This window comes from Spea bombifrons, chromosome 2 (assembly GCF_027358695.1).
Source record: "Spea bombifrons isolate aSpeBom1 chromosome 2, aSpeBom1.2.pri, whole genome shotgun sequence".
NCBI lineage: Eukaryota > Metazoa > Chordata > Amphibia > Anura > Pelobatidae > Spea > Spea bombifrons.
In genome coordinates this window covers 18,151,049-18,174,927 of record NC_071088.1, presented here as the reverse complement: position 1 = coordinate 18,174,927, position 23,879 = coordinate 18,151,049, and the positions used below count along the sequence as shown (strand labels likewise).

General features: G+C 41.0%; 1 protein-coding gene across 1 annotated transcript; it reads left to right on the top strand.

Annotated features, from left to right (window-relative positions):
* Positions 1-230: 230 nt before the first annotated feature.
* Positions 231-22,943, top strand: AKAP10 (A-kinase anchoring protein 10). Its single transcript, XM_053456971.1, has 15 exons — positions 231-437; positions 4,109-4,153; positions 4,926-5,114; positions 5,303-5,845; positions 9,992-10,090; positions 11,470-11,554; positions 12,689-12,812; positions 13,859-13,995; positions 14,347-14,491; positions 16,868-17,044; positions 17,971-18,080; positions 18,712-18,794; positions 18,996-19,048; positions 20,070-20,165; positions 20,697-22,943. Exons 1-15 carry the CDS (start codon positions 416-418, stop codon positions 20,700-20,702), a joined length of 1,914 nt encoding a protein of 637 aa, XP_053312946.1. The 5' UTR covers positions 231-415; the 3' UTR covers positions 20,703-22,943.
* The last annotated feature ends 936 nt before the right edge of the window (positions 22,944-23,879 follow it).

Here is a 23,879-nt window from a genome sequence, read left to right as displayed (position 1 = left end):
TGGAAGGATGAAAACACAAGCCTGGAAATATTCCCTTTAGATCAGGTACGTAGAGGCTTTTCCATTAGTGTCGTTTACACATCACCACATTCCGCTGGCATAGGAAGTATAATTTAGGGTATTATATGCAGAAATGACTACACTGCCCTTAAGAAAGATGGCGGCCACAGCCTCCCTGGTACTGACGTCATGTCCCTGCTTCCTTTGCGGTCCCCGGAAGGCTACGCTGTTGACAATACGGCAGGGGCTGTACTTGCGGATGGAGGAAGTCTCATTCATGAGAGAGCTGCCGGGTTTCTCTTTACTTTCAGAGCCCAGGACCAGGTGTCCCCGGCGTCCCGCGCCTCGGAGGAAGGGAGCCGGGGCGCCGAGTATGCACTAAGAATACCGGCTAATCCCGGCAGCAGCTGGCACCATGTCATTCTTCCGCAGGAAAGGTAAATCAGCCGTGAAGTCTCGGTGACACGGGATGGGGAGGCCTCACAGCGGTCACGATGTGGAGGGGAGTGTCTCGGCATGCTTGGAGCTGAATGCATGAAAGAGATTCATTTTGTAACAATAAGGAAACAATAGCTGGGTCGGTGTGACACGTAATGAGGGGTGCCTGACAGGCCAGGAAGTTAACAGATTCTGAAAAGAGCAGCTATTGGGGATGGTGACAGCTAAGAAAGGAGGGAGTCAATAATAAAGAATATTACAATTGTGTGAGACATGAATGTGGGGGGGTTGATAAAAAAAGAAGGGAATGCGTGACAGCCAAGGCAAGCGGGGAAAACAGGCAAGCCCTGGATGTGACAGCCGGGGAAAACAGGCAAGCCCTGGATGTGACAGCCGGGGAAAACAGGCAAGCCCTGGATGTGACGGCCAAGGCAAGCGGGCAAGCCCTGGATGTGACGGCCAAGGCAAGCGGGCAAGCCCTGCATGTGACGGCCAAGGCAAGCGGGCAAGCCCTGCATGTGACGGCCAAGGCAAGCGGGCAAGCCCTGCATGTGACGGCCAAGGCAAGCGGGCAAGCCCTGCATGTGACGGCCAAGGCAAGCGGGCAAGCCCTGGATGTGACGGCCAAGGCAAGCGGGCAAGCCCTGGATGTGAAGGCCGGGGAAAGCGGGCAAGCCGTGGATGTGACAGCCGGGGAAAGCGGGCAAGCCCTGGATGTGACAGCCGGGGAAAGCGGGCAAGCCCTGGATGTGACAGTTGGGGAAAGCAGGCGAGCCCTGGATGTGACAGCCGGGGACAGAGAGGGTACTTAGTGGACATAACAGCTAATACTATACAGCATAGTTAATTGCGACATGCGGGGAAAGTGTGAGCACAATTGCATGTGACCTTCAGCAGCTCTATAGCGGGTTTTACTATTTTAATAAAAGTCATGCATCTATTGGGATTTTGTGGTTCTACTGAAGCTTCCTTTTGCTTTTATTATTATTACTTATTGTTTTATATAGCGCCATCCTATTCTGCAGCGCTGTACAATGCCTTTCCATATATACTGCTTAAGGCAGCACCCTGGTCTCGCGCATGCAGGTGCTACCTGTTGTCTGCAGGATCTTTTAGCGATGCAGTTCTCTGCACGCAGAATTAAATCTCTTTTGTGTCAAAAGTTGCCAGAAAAGACCCTTCTTGCAGAAGCAGCTCCATTGGTTGGGCTGTTGTTTTGCAAAATAAAGTCAGGTTAAAAGATCTTTGTTTAAAACACATTATTAATTTTAGACATTCTTTAAAGCCAGTTGTCTATCCGTTTCCAGACTACTTTAATAGTCTTGCCTAAGCCATGCCGCCCTATCAATGCCGCCATCTACACCTCAGAAACAAAAGTGCCACTTGAAAATGCAGGCATCTATGTTTTAGTAACTACAAATTACTAATAGTCCTATTATATGAATACAATACAGGTGTCTGTGAAGCAAATAGCAATTTCACTTTTAAAAACCAAGAAACGGGAAAATAGGACATGTTTTACAGGAATGTTTGCTCTCTGACGCTCTCGTTTCCTGGTGTCTTGCAGTCCTCTCCTGCGCAGGATGTGCTTGAGTGTAAAAGAAGTCCTTTGCTGTGACCTCCTAAGAAGCTTAACATTTTTCTGGTGTGCTGTGATCTCTTCCTCTGTGGAAATGTAGAGAGCCGTGCAGAAGAGTAACATTTTATTTTTTAACAAAAACCCCTAAAACAAAAAAAAGAGCTTGTCTTAAAGAACTTATGTGATGACGCTGGGAGAAAGTTAGTGGGCCATGCAAAGGTTTCATGGGCTGTATAATTTCAGCATAAAGGCATGGTATATTCAATCAGTCATTCTGAGTAAAGAATGAAACCCTGATGCTGCATACTGCATAGCAAATAATCAGCCCATCTATCTTTCCACTGAAACAAAATAAAATGCACCAAATGATCATAAAAGACACAGCAGAATGATGGCCGTTTTTTCTTAAATGAAATGGTTGGGTCATCGGTTGTTGGAAGCATGGCTAGAGAGGCAGGGTTCTATGTGGATTTGTGGCCTGTTAATTTTTGTAACGGGAAGTAATTTAGATGAATAATACTTTTTATCTTATTTACACAACTTGATTGATATATAGACAAGAGCAGGGAAGCAGGATAAACAGATGGGAGTCCAAAAAGGGGGAAGTGTTGCCACATGGGAGGTATGGGTGGTATTTGTAAGATGAATGTTCCAAAAAGAGGGCATCGGCTTTCATGGTTATATACAATATTTTATTAAAACTATATATAAAAAAAAACCACTTGCTTAAAAGGAAACAGCATTTTTTTTTTTTATCAAATCCTGGAGCACACATGTTTGCTCTCTACCTACATCAGATCATCCGCTTGGTATGGTCCAAGTCTGTATTATTGAAATCCTAGTTGAGATATCATTGATGCCTTTTAGATGCACTTATTTATGTGAGATTGGAATCTAGTTAATAACATGTTTTTGCTTTTTCCTTTTTGGATTTATTTAACGCCAATTCTGGGGAGAAATTCCCTATTAGCTAAACTGCCAAACAACCGTGTGAGCCGAGATAGGGGCTTATAGGCTTAGGACCTGGCCTGGGTGATACGGCTCATGTGTTTGCAAAAAAAACTGTGTAGTGTTCTCTGGACGCATTCCCTCAGGCTGCTCTGAGAATTATTATTTCTAAAGCTTCCACGAGATCCGCAGCCCTGTACAAAGCAACGGGGTATAAACGAGATAGCTAGGACAGTATATGGTTGTGTGCTTCTCACCATGTTCTTTGGCCGCAAGAATGGCATTGAAATGCTGGCATTAAGTATTTCCAAACCCTTTAATTATGTTGCATGCATGTATGTTGTCCTGGTAGAGCATTATATTAATACGTAGCTTCCACATTATGCACATATATGTATATTGCTCTGTTGTTAAATAATTTTATACGAACACAACCAGAGTTTATTGTTTTCCAGACAACTGCGACAAGTCCAGATTTATGTTTAGCATATTACGATTAACGGACAAAACTAATTAATTGTGTAGTTATGATGGAGTATAGGAGATGGAGAAGGAAGGGTGTGAAGGCGGTAATGTTGTGGAGCAAAGGAGGCTGTTAAGATGAGAGGTAGGAGCCAGACATGGAGTAGACGTGCATTATGCTGGTGCATTGCCAAGGTTGCCAAGGTTGACCTTTAAAATGTAAAAAAAAAAAAATTCTTGATCATAAAATACTGTGCTGTCTACAGTAATGTGTGTCTGCATTGACAAAAACCTGTTTATCTCTTTTTGTTCCAATAAACCTTTGTTGTTAGTAGACCTGGAGGCTGCCATTGTCAGTTATGTGATATTTTAGTGGGATGACTTTCCCTGCTCAAACCTCACACGGGGCTGATTCTTTATGGCAATGCTAACGAAGTCTGTTTCTAAATAGTTCTTTATTATACTGTCCGACTGGGTCGTTCTATTGTTTATCACTGGCAGTATGATAAGAAGTCAGAGTGTTAGTCTAGAACATTGAGCCTCTGCTGAAAAGCTTATACTAGTGATGTCATACATTAACATCTCCTGGCACCTCAGTTAGGATCGGACCTCTTCCCATAAGAGCAGCACCCAGCCTGTTAACCTCATATTTATTAATATATGTGTATCTGTATATTGCAGGTAAAGGAAAAGACCAAGATAAATCAGATGGGAAACCATTTAAAGGTAACCAAGTTCTCCTAATCTCACAATAAACAGGGTGTTCTTCCTGGTAATTCTCTAAACGTTGCTGTGGTTGAAGATTACAAGAATTTTTAAGACTACCAACATCTACCAATATGTTTCTGTCTCTTCCCATAATGTCTAAATGTTCTTTCCGGAGCCCAACAGACAGTTTCTGTGAATTTAGAACTGCTTTGTTGAGACTATGTGAAGTCAGCTGTATGCTAGTGAATATTAAGGAAGGGAGGGCGAGATAATAAAACCACAAAGCTTCTTCCTATTCAAGTAAACAGAAATTAAATTTAAATTAAAATATATATATCTATATATATCTCTTTCTATATATATATCCTGACACCTATTTAACTTATTTCTACTGGTATTCCTCTTGGTCACAGCCACGTTACCTAATTTTACTTGCCCCTTTTGTTAAGGGGATTGTTGCTAGAAATGTCTTTTGAGACTGAGAAATTAACAAGCTTAAAGTAAGCGGAGTCTCCCATTGCATTATACATTTATTTTGAAGATTAATGATCTGTTATTGCACTTTATTTTGGAAACGCAAAGAAAAATCTTAGAGTACTGTTGAACTAATATTACATGCAAAACACATCATATTGGCTTATGATATATAGTAAGTATTTAAAAAAAAAAAAAAAAAAAAAAGCATAAAGACTGAGAGATGGTTGAACAGGTCAGCCTGTGTACGGTACTCCAGTGTTCTCCAAGTTTGTACAATGTACTTCTGCTAATTAGTCTGCATTTCTATCAACAGAACAAGCCCCAGTAGCAGTACCTTCCCCGTCAAGGAGTCCTAAAAACAATGCATTACTGGAGGCTGCTGGTCCAAGCCATGTGGCCATCAATGCCATTTCGGCCAACATGGATTCCTACTCTAGCAGTAGGACCGCTGCACTCAAAAAGCAGCCAACCCACATGGAAGCTACGCATTTTGGTGACCTGGGTAAGGGGATGTTTTAGTCTGTTGTGAATTTGAATCCTAATGACCTGCGGTATTATTATTGATTGATTTATAAAGCACCATCACATTCTGCAGCGCTGTACAATGCATAATGCGTAACTGATTCTTAGGATATTATATTCCTACAGTTCTGAGCCCCTGTAATTATGTCATTATTTTCTTGGTCGTAGGCCGGTCTTGTTTGAATTATGAAGCCCAGGACACAAAGTCAAGTCTTTCAAAGACGCTGGAGCAGGTGCTACAAGACCATTTGGCTCTCCCGTATTTTATCCAATTTATGGAGCTCAGAAGGATGGAACATTTGGTGAAATTCTGGCTAGAGGCTAAAAGTTTTAACACGACTGCTTGGTCACGTATAAGAGCGTATAGTTTAAATACAGTAAAGCACAGCTCTTTGGCAGAACCAGTATTGTCATCTCCAAAGCAACCAGACTTGTTGACCACAACACTCACTGATCAACAGGCCCAGAATTTGTCTAAAATGCCACATCATACATCCAGATTAAAAGGATTTCATCCGGGTCCAAAGCAAAGCAGTGCTTCAAACCATTTGCCGACTCAACACAAGATAAGCAGTTCTCCTGGCATTCAGCTGGAACTGTGCTCAGAACAAACTTTGTCCTCCTCAGAGCAGTCTTCCGTGTATAATGCCCCAGACAGGAGCAGCCCTACACACGAAGGAGGTGCGGATATGTCTAAGAAGTTAATGAAGGGTAAGTTACCTGTTTAGTTTTTAAAAAGTGTAACTTGACCTATGGAGAGATTATGTAAGGGCCGCATACTGCTTGCACGATGTTTACGTGCCGGTCATGTGGGCAGTGTTTGTGGATAAGAATGTAAACCTTCAAATAACGCTGGGTAACGTGATGTTCATCAGCATAGCTAGATGTTTAAAATGAAAGATAACTTGTTGGGATATATGCACTAACTATACATAGGGTAACAATATACGGTATTGGCTCGGATATAGGCCGCCCCCGTATATAGGCCACACCCTAAAAGTTTGGTGCTTTTTTAAAGAAAAAGTTTTTTTTTCTTTAAAAAAGCACCAAAAAAACATGCTGCCACTCTGCCCCCCCGAGATATGCTGCCACTGTCCTCCCTACCCGAGATATGCTGCCACTGTCCTCCTCTGCCCCCCCCGACTTACCGGAGCAGACTCCCGGGTGTCTTGCGGGGCCGGCGGGGGGCATCTACGTAATACGCGTATACAACTTCCGGTGCCGGCACTGGATGTTGTATACGCGTATTGCGTAGATGACCCCCGCCGGCCCCGCAAGACACCCGGGAGTCTGCTCCGGTAAGTCCGGGGGGGGGCAGAGGTAAAACGCTTAGACAACCTCCCGTGTCGGCACCCCCCCCCCGTGGGAAGTGCTGGCAGGGGAGGCTGTCTGAGCGTATCGGGGAGTAGGATGCAGGTCCCCTGCACCGCTGCGGGGGATCTGTATCCTAACCCCGCTGCCTGCATGACTGCATGTCCCGGGCGTCGGGCGCTAGACCCCGAATATAGGCCGCACCCCCACTTTAGAGACTTAAAGTGGGGGAAAAAAGTGCGGCCTATATTCGAGCCAATACGGTATGTAAGCGGTGCCATTGGCTGTACCTCACTTATGGCTAAAAGCCACCTTAGTAAGCAGTATTATTATGCTCTTAGTTGTGGGATTCTTTAACGTGGAGTTAAGGGATCTCTTCACTAAAGGAGAGTTGACGAGAGTTGTAGTTTCAACTCTACACATTATGAAGGGCCAACTCTGCTGAGCTTCTGGTGCAGGAAGCGCTTGCTTGGCCCTGGGCAATGTACAGTTAAATCAGCGAGCTTTCTTCATTCTCCTCACAAATTTACACATTTTGCAGGACCAGTTTATCCCTTGACACCGGAGAACCTTGCCAGGGTAGGCCTTTCATAATGAATAATGAAGTGAGGGAACCGAATACGCATCTCTTCATTTAGCAAATAAACCCCAAATGATCTATTCGCTGTAGAAATAACCTTGAGATGATTACTTTCATTATGTTGTGGAGTATATTTTTAGGATTTTATGGGACCCTTCTTGTAAGTTAGAGGTCAAGATTTTTTTTTATTTTATTTAAAGCTTAACCGTTAACTGATATAAGGGGAAAACGTTAAAACAAATATAATATCCATCAGGACTCCCAAATTAACGGCAGTGTGTCTTATATTAATATCCTTAACTGCTTGTTCTGGAAAATATTGCATGTGTGATCACATTCATTATAAATTAATAATGACACATCAGGTATTGTCTCCTGAGCCAAACAGAATAGTTGGGGACAGTATTCACAGGGTTAAATATATTGACACATCCTAAAAAGTACTTTGGGGGAATTAACCCCTCCGGTGCCTGGCATTTTATTGGTGAATGAGCAGACATCAAAAATCAGGATTTCACAGAAAAAAACCTCAGATCACACAGAAATGAATCTTCCGTTCTGCCACGGGGCCAATAAAATTAGGTTTTAATCAGCTTAGCACATAGTGGGTTAACAAACTGGCAGAATTAACTCATTGAATGTCCCATCTGATATGCCCTCATGTAATCAGTAGGGCAGGAGTCTGGGATGGACTTTGCCCAAACTTTGCAGCTAATTGCCCTCTCCGGCCCCTGACAGCTTTGTCATGCTCTGCTGTCCTGGCCGCGGCTCGCTGGCTGTTCACAGTGCGGTTCCTCTGCCAATCCCAGTCCGACTGAGAGATACAATAAAGAGGGGTTCAAATGCAATGTTGTACTTCAAAATTGTATAACTTTTTTTAGACCGTGAAGTAGAACATATTAGGGCTGCAACTAACGATTATTTTCATAATCGATTAGTTGGCCGATTATTTTTTCGATTAATCGGATACAAAAATAAATGTAAATTTTTCATTTATTTAAAATTATTTAAAAAACAAACAGGATGTTAAAAACAAACGGCAGAAAACTTTGATAAAAATGGATTTCTTGTTTTTATTTTCCAACCTGCCACCCCAGTTATGCACATCTGAGCCCAGACTTCCCACACTGCCTCCCGGATATGCCACTCAGCCCTCCCCACATATGCCTTATATACCCTATATGCCTTATACCCACTGATATGCTTTATACCCTAGATATGCCACTGTGCCCCCTGGTATGCTTTATACCCCAGTATGCCTTATACCCCAGTTATGCCACTCCGTCCTTACCAGATATGCCAAAGTGGCCTGATAGATTCACAGACTCGTTCACAGCACACTGACACAATACTTTTATAAATTAAATACTGGGTTAATCTTCACTGCCCCCAGGATTTAGATTCCCCTTAGTTTGCCCCCCCCTTTACCTCTAACTGCAAATTAAGTGAACCCTATTAAATTAATTAAATTAACCCTCAGTCCTCAGCATTAAATTAGCCGTAAAGACCCCATTAACCATAACTGCCCCTAAATTAACCCGAAACACCCCATTAACCATAACTCCCCCTAAATTGACCCCCACCTTCCCTAACTTTCAATATAGCCCAAATATTCATTTTATACTGCTGTCCTTGAAAGATTAAATAACCAGATATTTAATATACCCCCCCAGCGCTGCATGCAGTACTATACCCCCCCAGCGCTGCATGCAGTACTATACCCCCCCAGCGCTGCATGCAGTACTATACCCCCCCAGCGCTGCATGCAGTACTATACCCCCCAGCACTGCATGCAGTACTATACCCCCCCAGCGCTGCATGCAGTACTATACCCCCCAGCACTGCATGCAGTACTATACCCCCCAGCGCTTCATACGGTAATATAATATGTTTATGTTAAAAACAAACAGCAGAATAAAAAAAACTTTGAGAAAAATGCATTTCCATTTTTTATTTCTTGACCTGCCCCCCCCCAGTTATGCACAGGTATATTTGAGCCCAAGCTTCCCACACTGCCTCCCAGACATGCCACACTGCCCTCCCCACATATGCCTTATATACCCTATATGCCCCCTGATATGCCACTGTGCCCCCTGATATGTGTTATACCCCAGTATGCCTTATACCCCCAGATATGCCACTCCTTCCTTCCCAGATATGCCTTATACCCCCCAGATATCCCATAGTGCCCTCATAGATTTGCAGACAGCACACTGACACAATACATTTATAAATAAATATATTAATAATCTTCACTGCCCCCAGGATTTAGATTCCCCTTTACCTCTAACTGCACCTTAAGTGAACCTTATCAAATAATTAAATTAACCTTCAGTCCTCAGCATTAAATTAACCCTAAAGGCCCCATTAACCTTCTAAGCGCCAGGTAGTGATTTTCAGTTGCCATGGCGATCTGGTGCCCGGGGCTTTGTCCTAAGTCTAAATGAACCGGTCCTGGACGCTGCTCATAACGAAAGAGACTTAAGAAGCTACTTGGAGAATACCTACGCCAGGTCGACAACAGGTCGACAACATGGCAAAGGCTAGAATCGCCAGCAAGCCAGCTATATCGCTAGCGTTATATAAAACACTTTAATGTTTACAGGGTTTTAACCTCTTAAGAGCCAGGCATGAAATGGAATGTATAAAACATCTGTTTTGTATGGCTTTACCCCAACTTTATGGACTTTTATTGATTATTAGTATATGCTGTTTCGTGTTCATGCTGTGTGAGCTGCGGGATCTTTACCCTTCATGAACTTAAATTTGTTTCCTCAGGCATATATTAAAATATCAATATATGCGTTTTACTCGTGTGTTTAGAACATCACACTTTGAGTCCAAATGTTCCTTTTTCAATTAGGAAAGGGTTAATTGGGCATCTATCACTTTTACCTTGGGGAAACCAAATCCATCTGGAACTACTTCTGGATTTCTATTAATTTCTGTCATCGTCGTGTTCTTAGGTATAGAAAGAGATGCCGTTAACACGTTCACCAAATACATTTCTCCGGATGCTGCTAAACCCATACCAATCAGTGAAGAAATCAGAAGTGAGATTGTTGGTAAGTGTATTCGCATTCTTGTTTCTTACTTCATTGCTCCCTTTAAAATGTTGGCAAAATTAAAGTAAAATCAGGACTGGGGAGAAGGACTTGCGGTACTTTTGAGTCACGCATCTTAAAAATCCTTTTTTCAGTTTCCTAGGTGGGATGTAAAAAATTTTGGTCACTAATTTGTCGCATTAATTTCCCTTAAGAATAGGATTAAAATCTTCAAACGTGTTACATTGAGTTCACGGATAAGTTTCAGCGTTTTGCCTTTCTGTGTGCTATCCCATCCTTTAAAAAAGGATGGACAAAATAATATGTAAACGTGGCGTCCACCCAGCGGTCCCAGTTTTTCAGCTTTAATTGGTCAAAGGAGGACATATCCAATTTATATGCAAACATGAGAGTTTCCACACACCCCTAGCAGTTAGAGGCCTGTCTGAATGTTATAGGGGTTTTAGTAAGTGCTGCAAGTACCCTTCAGTTAGTGTGTCTAACATCTCTCACAGAAGGGTCTATTCACTAAAAGCGAGTATTCAGCATTTCAGTCCCGTGATGTCACTGCGCATCATCAAAGAAAACTCCAGCGATGTTTAAGTGGGAGATTTTTAAAATCTTCTCACTGATTGAACTGTGAATTATGCAGGGCTAGCTCATCCCTCTCCTGTCGCAGAAGCACATTGGGGCTGCCCTTCATAATGCATAGTAATATCTAGGAGAAATGTTCAACTCAATTACAACCTCCAACTTCAGTGAATAAACCCCCCATGCATGTGTTCCATGTTGGCATAAATGTGTCTTATTGTGTTTGCTGAATGGTTTTTTGTCTCCATTGACCCACCATTTGGATTTTTGTTCCTTTCCTGGATAAATTTGGAAACTTGGGAAAAATATTTTAAAGATGTTCTGTCTGGGAAATGCAAGATGTGGCTTTGCGAAAGGCAGGCTGCTGGAAATAATCTGACCTAGTTTAGTTGTGTGCGTTGTCTACAATCTTACTGTGCAGTTGAAGCTTATTGGTATGTTTTAATGTAATGGAACAGCACTGTTTAACCCTTTCTCTTGTGTGTTTTTTTTTGTGGTTAATGTCATTCTGTAAAATCCTATCTTTATCTGGGAATCAGTATTATAGCCCTGAAGTATCTATACATGACTCTTCTGCTTAGAAAATACAGCATAAAAAATGTATATTTATATTTAATTGATGGCTGATGTACTGGAGTAAAACGGCGAGTGAAGATCATCATTACCCTCCGCCACTGCGTAATGTGCACCAATCCAGTTAATAGTTACTGTAACCATCTCTTGAAGACCTTGATAGTAATGTAATGTGAACTATATATAGAAAAAAATAATCAACTAGATGGAATAAAAATACATGTAATCTTTTCCAGCTAAGATCTGTGGTGAAGATGGTCAAGTGGACCCGAATTGCTTCCTTACAGCGCAGTCCATTGTATTCAATGCCATGGAGCAAGAGTATGTATTTCCTCATTTGCAACATGCATTTGAGATATTAAGACGATCATCTTTAATTTGCAGTGATAATTGGGTTAAGACAGGGGATGACAAATTTGGTTTTTATTTCATATTTCCTGTTAATATAAAATAAAGACACATTAACCAACATATACAAACACACAATAACGCTATACATCTACACAAACCAACTCTATACACACAAATACGCACACTCTAACAATATACACACGCTGACTCTAACACTATACACACATACACACTGACTCTGACCCTACAGCATACACACACTATTCCTCCTCCCTCTTTTACCTTGTCTCCACTGGCTCTGCCTCTCTACCACTGCTGGGTCATGTAATGCACCTTGTGTGACACTGCTGGGCACCTCGCGGCACCCACTTTACTGCAACACTTTAGCCAAACGTGGGGGCCCGGGATTCCTTGATGGCGGCCAACATATACAAACACACACTAACGCTATACATCTACACAAACCAACTCTATACACACACAAATACGCACACTCTAACAATATACACACGCTGACTCTAACACTATACACACATACACACTGACTCTGACCCTACAGCATACACACACTATTCCTCCTCCCTCTTTTACCTTGTCTCCACTGGCTCTGCCTCTCTACCACTGCTGGGTCATGTAATGCACCTTGTGTGACACTGCTGGGCACCTCGCGGCACCCACTTTACTGCGACGCTTTAGCCAAACGTGGGGGCCCGGGATTCCTTGATGGCGGCCCTGGCTAGTTCTCTCCCTTGTCCTATAAAAAAAAAAAAAAAAAAAAAAAAACTCCGTAGGCACCAGAGAGCAATTCCTTGTCACCTTGGTGACCTAGTGCCTGGGGTATGTCGAGCTCTGGGTTAAAATAACCTAAAATCAGTAGTGTATCTGTCAGGTTCAAACTTATTTAGAATTCTTTCATACAATTAGCACCACAAACCTTTTTAATAAACCAGATAAAGCGTAATTCTCTAGCAATCTACTTGAGACTTCTCACAGTTTAATATAATAGATAAGAGCTTTTTTAAATATATTTTTGGTTTATTTGGGCACAGCGTCCCTTTTTTTTATTTAATCTGTTCCGTTCTTTTTGCTTTTCTTTCTGTGAAGGCACTTTTCTGAATTTTTGCGAAGTCATCATTTCTGTAAATACCAGATTGAAGTGCTGACCAGTGGAATAGTTTACCTGTCCGATATCCTTTTCTGTGAATCTGCATTGTTCTACTTTTCCGAGGTAAGATAGTCCCTTCTGAAAATGATTCTAATTAAATTTGCAGCTTCGGGTATGTTGATAAATAAAATGTGAGGAGAAATGTTAGAACAAGAGGCCTTAGTGTAAAACCAGAGGGTCAGATGTTTAGATGTAATGTAAGACAGTTTTACTTTACCTAGATTATGGTAGATGAATGGAAAAGCTTGTTATCAGATGTGGTAGAGGATAATACAGTGATGGAATTTAAACCAGGACTAATCAAGTTTGGAGTCCTTACATCAGGGGAACTTAGCAGACTAGATGGCCAAATCGTTCTTCTTTGCGGTCAAATTCTGTGTTTCTTGGTTCTTTACATGTTATCTGAGCATTAGTGCTATAGAAGTGTCATGAAAAACTATAAGGGAAACAATCGGAGAAAGTATAATGCAATTTCATGTGCGGGTCTGTAGAACTTAAGGGTTTTTGAAAACTGTTAGCTAGAAAATGTAAAATGTTCATATGGTGGCTCTCCATCTGTATGCTTTTGATACCTTAAACGGGCAACTGGCAAATTCCAGATGATTGATTCTTACACCTACACAGAACACGTTACTGAGTTGACTGTCCCGTTTTACGTGGTGCATATGTTGCCGGATGCCGAGAATTAAAGGATAACCTTAATAGGCTGCTTAGTTATTAATGATGTAATAGCTTGAGCTTCCTAGGTGAAATACGCAAATCTTTTGAGAGCCACATTTGAGCACTGGACCATCAGCCTGATAAGTGTATTAGCATATGTAGACCACCCAATAATGCTGAAAAGACACAGCCGTTATATATATCAGAAGTGCAGGAACAGTATGTTTAGGAATCATGTCCAGGATCTTTGGGATCCTACTCACAATTCACACTTTTGATTTTACCAAAACGAAGTACTTTAATATGCACTTTGTTATTGTGAGGGTGTCGGGGACATGAGACTGTCTCTTTTAATAGGCGTAGTTTTACACATAGATATGAAATAAGTGTGTACAATCCCTCATGTTTCCCGAAGCTCCTTTTAATGGTTGACTTTATTTCCCTTGCAGTATATGGAGAAGGAAGATGCAGTAAATATATTGCAGTTCTGGTTGGCGGCTGACAACTTCCAGGCTCAGCTCGCAGCCAAAAATGGACAGTACGATGGACAGGAGGCGCAGAATGATGCAATGATTCTATATGACAAGTGAGCTGTTATAACAATCTTAAATTACTTCAAATGTGAAAAAGTTATAATGACCTTTGAAAAAAGAAAAAAAAACAATGGTCATTTAGTTAGGTAGAAAGAATCTATGTAGGTAACCAAATATTAGCAGTAAAGCCAGGATCATTGAGTGTTTTTACCTTTATTTGTTCTGGAAAATGTCTTTTCACATGAAGACATTTGCGCTTTAAAAACAAACAAAAAAAACCTTAAGTTCTAATATGCGTGTGTGAAATGAGTGATGGGTTTTCTGTTACTTTAAAGGGTTCTCTTTATTTGACTTGTTTAAAAACAATATCTGCTGTATTCTTTTGTTCATTTTTCCATATTTAGGTATTTTTCTCTACAAGCAACACACCCTCTGGGGTTTGATGACGCCGTGAGGCTGGAAATAGAGTCAAATATCTGCAGGGAAGGCGGCCCCCTTCCAAACTGCTTCACCACTCCTTTACGTCAAGCCTGGACTACAATGGAGAAGGTGTGATTGTGACACGTTGGCAGGGATGATTTTGTAGACTTTTTATGACCTTTAGCCTGGTTAATGAGATGAATATTCAGCATGTAAATCCTGGGCTTTATATTTTTTTCTCATTGAGCAAATCATTCCCCTTTCTCCTATATTGTGACTCCTTTTGATGCTTCATACATCTGATGCACTCTAATCAACTACAAACGCGCTGCCTTGTGCGGCCACAGTAGTTATTAAACACAATTCAAATATCTGGGGGTTAGTTTCCATTTCTGCATGTTGAATAATCAACATATTTTCATTTCAATAACCATTCTTAAAGATTCATTGCTAAAAAATACTGCAAAATAGAGAGGAGACTTTAACTGGTAGAAAATATTAGTTCTGCATGTTCACTTTATGACAAATGGCTAAATGGATCAGAAATGATTAATTGTATGACTTATGAACAAAAGAGAAGAAAAGAAATTAGCAGTTCTGAGCTCCCTCTCCTTTCTCTTACAAACCTTTTAAAAACACCACAGCTAATTGGAAAAGTGTTCATTACAACTAACCTATTGTGATTTCACCTTCTACAAGTGCCTAATATCCACTTACGCAGAAATATGAAAAGTAAATCTTCCAAAATCAGCTTTGCAAGCGTAAACAGATTACATTTCAGAAGCAAATGGTAAACATGCAACTAATTGCAAACCAAGCAATAACACTGTACGTCTCTGTGTGTACACACACATACACCTTTGTATTATAGAGCACCTGGACTGTATATACATACATGTAGACATATAGAGTGGAAATAATAAATAAGTAAACCTTTTGGAATTATCAGCATTTATGTATAAATGTGTCTTCAATATATGATCTTCATCTAAGTTACAATAATGAACAAACTCAATCAGTTTTCACTAATAACACTCACAATATCGTATTGTTTTCCATATCAAATACATCATTCAAACCTTCACAGTGTGGGTTAGAAAAAGTTTGTGAACCCCTAGGCTAATCACTTAGCAAACCTGGAGTCCAATAAATGAAGCGGAATTGGTGTGTGTTTTAGAGCTACCTTGACATGACAAAAAACACTCAAACATGTTAAGTTTGCTATTGTCAAGAAGCACCTCCCAAAAAAGAAATCTCACAAGAAATGCAATCAAGGATTATTTGCATAATGTTGTAAAGGGTTGCAAAGTAATCTCAAAGAATTTACATATTCATCAGTCCACAGTAAGACAAATTGTTTCTAAATGGAGAAAATTTAGTACTTTGGCTACTCTCCCTCGATGTGGGCACCCAACCAAGATGACTCCAGGCCACAATGGAGAATGCTCAATGAAGTAAAAAAGAACCCTAGAGTAAGAGCTAAAGGCTTAAAGATAACATTGGAACTGGCTAACATCTCTGTTCATAAGCCTACCTACCATATGCAAAACATTGAACAGTCATAGAGTCCATGGCAGGAAGCAGCTGCTCTCAAATTTAACATCGCTGTTTGCCTGAAGTTTGCCAAAGGGCCTTGACACTCCACAACACTACTGGGAAAATGTTTAGTAGACTGATAAAACTAAAGAAGAACACGCAGCATGGTGTAAAAATAGCACCACATACCCACATGAAAACATTCTCCGAATGATGAAGTACGGTGGAGAGAGCGTCATGATTTAGGGCTGCTTTGCTGGATCAGGGACAGATTGCCACCAATGAGGGGACAATGAATTCCCAAGTTTATCAAGGTGTCATATAGGATAATGTCAGGGTGGTTGCAGCTGAAGTTCAGTAGAAGTTTTCCTGCAGCAGGACAATGACCATAAACATCAAAGTAAATCTCTCTCAAAAAAAAAAGTTAATCCCCATTTTGGAGTGGCCCCAGTCAGAACCCAGACCTTAACCATTAGAGATGCTGTGGAATGACCTCAAGAGCGCCATTCACACCAGACATCCTAGGAATATGGCTGAGATTAAGCAGTTCTGTAAGGAAGAATGGTCTAAAATGCCTCGTGAATGCTGCGCAGGTCTGATCCGCAGCTACCAGAAGCGTTTGTTTGAATTTACTGCTGGTTATTCCAAGGGTTCATTGACTTTTTCCACCAGTGCTTTAATAACATATTATCATTGTTTGCTGTTATTAGCTTAAGCGCATTGTGTATCTTTATACTTCTGATGTAGATCGTATTTTCTGGATAATTAATGCTGGAAACGAGGTAATTCCAGTGGGTTCACTTGGTTTTTCTTGCTGCTCTAAAATTTAATTTTATTAGGAAATGGATGACCATAGTCAAAACTGTAAGATAAGCAGAATATTACCTTAATTGCAGGCAACTGAGCATGGACTTTCTGTGTTGTTTTTTTCCTTGATTGTTGTTACACTTTTTTATTGGTGTTTTACAGGTATACTTACCTGGATTCCTCTCTAGCAATCTATACTACAAGTACTTGAATGATCTTATTCACTCGGTGCGAGGGGATGACTATAGCTGGAGTGGCGCAGGGAACCCTGGTACTGGAAACCACAGCACTCCCAACCATGAGCCCTACACAGGTGCTGCTGATCACTCCAGCTCTCAGGTACTGACCCACCATCACTCATCTCATTTTGTGTACCGGGTTACCTCCTTCATGACAGAATGCGTAGTTACAAAGGGCCAACCCCAGGGAGTTACTGCAGCAGAAACAGCTTGTCTGACCCTGTATAATGTTTAGTTAAGTCAATAACAAATCTTTAATTTTACATAATACAGGGCCAGCTCAGCCCTTCCTGCTGGACAATCATGCAAGTGTTGGGCCTTCATAATTCAATTATGAAGTGAGGAAATTGAAACCACAAGCCTCCTGCCAGTTCTAACTTTAGTGAATAAACCCCAGTGTGTAATCCCTATCAGAGGTAGAGCAGCGTTACTAAAGCTCCCCTTGGGGAGTGTCCTGTCCCTACAAGGACCTTTATTTCTGTTTTTAATTTCTTTTAGATTCTTTTTGGAGAGGAGGAGACTTTATGTTAACCTCTTTTCTCTCCCATCTCTGTGTCTGCTGATAACCATGACAGCCCCCCAGTATGGACTGTACAGGTCCTATATTGGGGTATCTGTCACTTTCAGAGACCTTAACCTACCCGTCTCCTATTCCAGCACCGCAAGAAGGGTGTTACCATATAGAAATTCTTGCAGTCTTGACATGTTTGCCGTCACACTGACTGTCTATGTGATTTTAATGAAATGTTGCAAGTGTATAGTAACTAGATTTTAGAAAAGGAAACCTGACAAATGAGCATTTTTGTATCCCTTACCCTCCATAAGCCATAGAACTGCATACATTGCGAGGTGTTTGTTACTGAGATGAGATGTCTAATTTCCATAACCTCTAGTGGAACCAACCTGGATATCTGGGTACTAGCAGGGACTCTTAGTATGCTTATAGTAGAGAAAATCAACTTACAGTGGTAGCTTTACCGTTGTTATTTCAATTGCCAACATATTTTATTGTCTTTGTCCATTCAGCCTAGTATCAAAAAAAGCAATGTAAAAATTCTGAAAAACTTCGATGAAGCAATAATTGTGGATGCTGCAAGTCTGGACCCCGAATCTCTTTATCAGAGAACATATGCTGGGTAAGTACAGGTAGCGTCTTATCACAAAGCATCAACCCTGACATTCTTAGAGGTGGGTGAGCTTGCCCAGCTCACCAGGAGAGGACCACTATTTAAATAAAAGCCTCCTTTCCGTCAGTTTGTGGGTTCTTGCAGGTATTCAGAAATTCCTGTGAAAACGGCTGATTTAATGTAGCCCTTGTACTGATTGTAATTTATTACTTCTATTCATTTCATAATGGGTTAAATGGAAAAGATGGAGTACAAAAATAACTGCTTTGTTTCATCTTCATTGTGTATGGTATATTGTGGATACATTTTACATATTCATTTTTGGTAGTGATAAAATATAAACACTGGTTTGGGTTAAGTACAGACTCATTTATATATATATATATATATATATATATATATATATATATATATATATATATATATATATGTTTATATATACTTCATTGTTTTAAAGTAGTAACTACCCTTCTATACTGGAACATTAACAATTCTATGTTTTCTTTGTTTTTCCTTGTGCCTCAATGACCATGCATAGCAAAAATGATTATTTTATTTGATGTGCCAGATGAAAAGGTGTATTGAATTGTGTATTGGCTGTTTCAAGCATTTCTTGTTTCTTGTTTCGATTCATGAATAGGAAAATGACGTTTGGGACGGTCAGTGATCTGGGTCAGTTCATGCGAGAGGCCGAGCCAGAACCGGATGTTAAAAAATCCAAAGGTGAATGGTTATTTTTTCAAATGTGAACAATTTCTCTGTTCTATAATTTATAATCTGAGCATTGCTTGTTCTGCGATGACACATGGGTTAAAAACATAGACATCTCATGCACACAAATAATTTCCTGCGATTACTTGCACTTCCATTGATTGCTGCGGTCGGTTTTAATAACTTTAAAAGCTCATTGTCGTTATTTTATAGGCTCCATGTTCTCACAAGCAATGAAAAAATGGGTCCAGGGAAACTCAGATGAGGTAAGTTTATTGTACAACAAATGCTTAACTGGTTAAAATTCAAATCTGATTTTTAATAATTGTGACAGAGGTTTTTTTTCTTCTGGCAACCACTGGTATGGCCACACGCTGATGTAGACCAAAACACATATAGCACTCTCAGCCAACCTAATGCACACGGTAATTTAAACCAAACGGCATACCCTGAAATACTATTACACATTTACTCCCTTAATTAGCTTTACTTCCTTGGGTCCCTCTCCTGGGATGCAGCCGGCCGTGGCATTGTGTGCGTAGTATGCTTAAAGGTGCGCTATAGCCGTGGCATTGTGGGCGTAGTATGCTTAAAGGTGCGCTATAGCCGTGGCATTGCGGGCGTAGTATGCTTAAAGTCCGCCGTAGCCATCCTATCCAGCTTATTTTCACCTTCTTGCCTTTTGTTGGTTGCAAATGCATAAACCAATTTCTTCGGAAAACCTATATATATCTGTACACATGCTCTTTCTTGTCCCCTAGCTGCTTGCGTTGCAGGCGATGCTTTCCATCAAACTCATGCGCAGATACTCACTGAGACCCCTCTCCCACACATTCAAAACCCCCCCACGCCTGTTCATTTCAGTGGGATTGCTTTTTTGCCAGTGACTGGCTGCTTGAAGCAGACTAAACTGACGTGAATCACAGAAAGCAGAGGGAGATCCTACATCAGGTTCTTTTTCTTTCGTAGGGGAGGCTGTTTATTGGGGTAGATTGTCCTTTATCTTTATTCTGTGGGTTGACTGTGAGTGAACGTCTGTGAAGGTGGCCACACGTGTTTGTGCTCGTGGCTGTGTTTGAGATGTAGAGCTCGGTAGAGTATGACTGCATTAAGCAGCTTTGCCCATCAAAGACCCCCATTTTTAATGCATCTTGAGTGATATACTTTGTTAAATCTTGGAATGTTTCAGTGAGAATAGCATTGTTTGGGAACTTTTAAAGAAAGTGAACTAGAGGCCAAAGTCTGTCACATTCATATTTTTTATTAAGAGTTTTTTGTTTTGTTTAGGCTCAAGAAGAAATGGCGTGGAAGATAGCAAAGATGATTGTCAACGATGTGATGCAACAGGCACAATGGCAAACACCTCCACAGCAATCTAACAAGGTAGGCTTTTTTATAGAGATAATACATTTACCAAAAACCATTTCTCACAGATCAGAGGAACAATTTGGGCAACAATTTGACAAGCCTTCAAGAGCCTTCCACTAGAGTAATATTGCTTTTCTCTGTCCTTTAAAGGGATACTTCAGCCATCAAATGAACTTTAATGCATACGATAGCTGTGTGGTCCCTCTAACTTTCATGGGGTCCACCTTGCAAGTACATTGTGGTCTCTCCCGCCTTTCACTGATCCAATCTGTCCTCAACCCCGCAGCGAGATTAATCTTTCTGTCACCGTTCCTCGCCTGACGCTTTTCTGTGCCAATCACTCCACTGACTCCCCAAACCCTTCAGAGTCAAATTCAAACTCCTGACCTACAGAGCCCATAACAACTCCACAACCCCTTATATATCTCCCCTCCTATACAAGTACACCTACACCTTTGTAGTATCTTCAAGGTTTTTTGGCTCTGCCATGTCTACAGCCACTCCGAAAAATGAATTTCTTTTCATATTTACTTTTCTCTTTTTCAGATATGATATCAGGGATGCCGGGCTGAACATTAAGGATTTACCTGCTTTGACATTGAACATTTTAACTTGCTTGTGGATGTGGCCTTAATGCCGCCGTGCAGTAAGGAGTAAACAAAGAACAGGTTCAATATTGCAGCCGAGTTACCGCTCTCTGGAGACTGGGAAAGAGATCATAAACAGTAGTGAACTTGTTGTCCATGTCTGGTATACATCTTATACTGGACGGACGTGCACAAAGCAGCTGTTTTTATGAAGGTCCTGAATACATGAAGTATTTAAAGCTGCGCCGGGTCAGCGAATTCCAAAAGAAGCAAAAAAAAATGTCATTGCAGAGATACAAGTCTGGAAGATCAGAAGCTCTAGATATTTAGAGTGAGTGTAATAGCCTTTCTGTTTCACAATGAGTGCGTGTGGAGTAATCCTTAACCATTCGAGTGCCAGAGGCGAGTGCCCTATTAGAATGTTGCACGCTCCTCAGACACTCAGAACGGAAAACGATTTCTCATTCTTAAACAGAAATGTATATTATTGCCTGTAGTTTTTTTTTGTTTTCATCGAAACATTTCCGTTGAGCAGGTAGAATTTTAGAAAGGATTGAGATCATTGATTAAAAAAAAATGTAATATTTCACATTTATTTTGTAATAACTACCTAGAACACTCTTAGCCTCTTCTCCCCAAAGAATTGTCTGTATTCTAGAACTATAGATCAGGGAATTTTGTAGCCTTTTCCCCCGTGTGTATCCTCTTAATGCATGCTGGCATTCTCAGACCCTTTAAACATAGTATTCCACCAAAAAATGCTTTTTACAGTCAGGAATTATCTTGCTTACCCGGTGTTCTCTATTCATTGATTTTGTTTTCTCGGCTACCATTGTACACGAGACTTACTGGCCACATTAGTTTAGTTGCTTTTGATTATGATATGCTAGATTTTAGACGGATCTGATATAGTTAGTGTAACTGATGGAGTTAATCAGCAAAGGGATCAATAGCTTGATCTTTTAATTTCTTATGTTTTTTATGACATGTTTGTTCCTAAAGGCCTGGTTCAGGCAGTGCAGATTGGTTTAAATGCCTGATGGCTTGTGCTCTAAGTCTGTCCCCAGGACACCATAAAAGCGCAGAACTGACACCGAAAACCACCTGCGCTCATCTGAGCAAGTCCATGAAAAAAAGAAGAATATTCTGTCGGACGTTCGCTGTAAAAAGTAACTGAAAATAATGAAAATAAGTGACAAATGCGAGTGATTTCCGGTGCAAAGACATCAGGGAGCGTATGGTGCCCACCCTCCCCTTTTTTAAGTTAAAATAACTGGATTTAATCTCAGGCTGCACGGCCATTTCTGATATGCAGACAAACACTTACTAAAATACTAGCATATTGGCTGCCTATAACAAGAAACATGCAAACAGAGGGTAATAAAGTAGATTGTCTCTGTTATAGGGGTCTCGGTGTAGAAGAAGCACACAGCTTTACTGCTTTTGAACAGGCTTACATGCCAGAAAAGCATTCCCATTGAAGGCATTCTGAACTTTGTATGAGAAATACTGTAAATATTCCGCCGTAAACGTACTGGAAGAGGTCTGCGTCCCTGGAAGGCATTTAAAGCTGCAGTTCGTACCAGCGATGATGTCATTCTGAAACATATCCATCTATCTTGGTGAATTACTGCAACACCACAATTCAACGCGTCTTTAAACAGTTCTGTTTCACATAATGGCTTCATCTTTGTTTTGCCACCGTGTTTGGACCCTGAATGTTTGGCCCCGTGAACCTTTTTATATGTGCTTGGCTCACAATAGCGCCCGGGACTCCCATCAGCGCATGATTTCGGATGGAAGATGACCGATGCGACACTCCTTTATGCTGTTCTAGCTGCAGCAATGGACGAACTCTCTCGTTGAGACCACTTGGAGTTTGGTTCTTGTTTCTATGTTTTTATATATCATTTTTTTTTCTCGTTTTCTTTTCCAAAAATCACTTTATGTAATGTTCTAAAATGGTTTCCCGCGGTTGGAACAAAGACTGATTCCGTATATAATGTAACCCAGCTGCAATTGTTAAACTACCCTATGTATTTTGTGGTTATATACAAAAGGAGGCTGTGTATAGCTGTTTTGGTACTATGTACCTCTTCCATGAAATTCTTCTGCCCAAGTATTCCTGTACTTAATCACTCACCTATTTAAATGTGTTAAATTGAGAATATATAAGAAAAATATTAAAAGTGTTGTCTATCCTTTTCATTGTGTATGCTCTTACGGTTTAAACCATCAGTCGTAATACTGGCATATTCTGTTAAGAAATGCAGTTTTTTTTGCAATTTTTATTTATTAAACTAAGGGGGTTATTTACTAACGAGGAGCCCCGGCTATGTGCATCGATGCCGATCATTGACGGAAGCGTTCCCATTGAAATCGGTACGTACCGGGTGGGTCTGGAGCTCTTGCTCGAGCGGCGAGTATGATTGCTTGTGTGCAGCTGGCCAAATGCATCTCCTGCAATGCCAAGAGCTGTTGGTGTGGGGGGGGGACGCGCGGAGAGCAGGGACGGAGAACAAATGCATTGGTAGTGGGATATGTTATCAAACATTAAAGTGCATATGGCAAGACTGCCCCGTTATTACGCTACATAATAATTCACTCGCCTGTTCTTATATCGCGTCCTACTGTGAAGTTTAAAGGGTGTTTTTTTTTGCGATGTGATCTGGGGTCTTGGTGATAAGAAATTCTATACTATATGTTTCTTACAGTCCATTTTAGTGATAAATGAAGGAAAAGCATACAATGATTATATCTGATCATCACCAGTTGCTTCCGTTCCAGATGCGTAAAGCCATCATTTCGTTTTCTGTAAGATGTCAGCATTGAGGCGGATTTTTCACGTAACGCCCCGTAGGCAACAATGGCCTCAACAAACTGACATTCTGGTTTTTTTAAAAGATTATGGGCGGCGGGGTATGAGACAGATGGATTTGGGGCCCGAAGCAGGATGCCTGGGAGGTATGTTTAAATATGTCGGGTAGGTCAGACAGGATGGGCTTACCCTGCCTTTTGGACAAACACACGCGTGTAGATGATCAGGTTCCCTGAGAGCCACAGAGTTTGGCAGATAAGAACCATTTGGCCCATTTATTTTGTGCATTGTTTTATATAAAAGCTCAGACCTTAATCGGTTTTC

Excerpts from the sequence above, each read along its gene's own strand:
- AKAP10 (XM_053456971.1), top strand. The coding sequence starts at position 416 with ATGTCATTCTTCCGCAGGAAAG. Across the intron at positions 438-4,108 it reads GTCATTCTTCCGCAGGAAAG|GTAAAGGAAAAGACCAAGAT; the intron begins GTAAATCAGCCG and ends TGTATATTGCAG. Across the intron at positions 5,115-5,302 it reads TACGCATTTTGGTGACCTGG|GCCGGTCTTGTTTGAATTAT; the intron begins GTAAGGGGATGT and ends TCTTGGTCGTAG.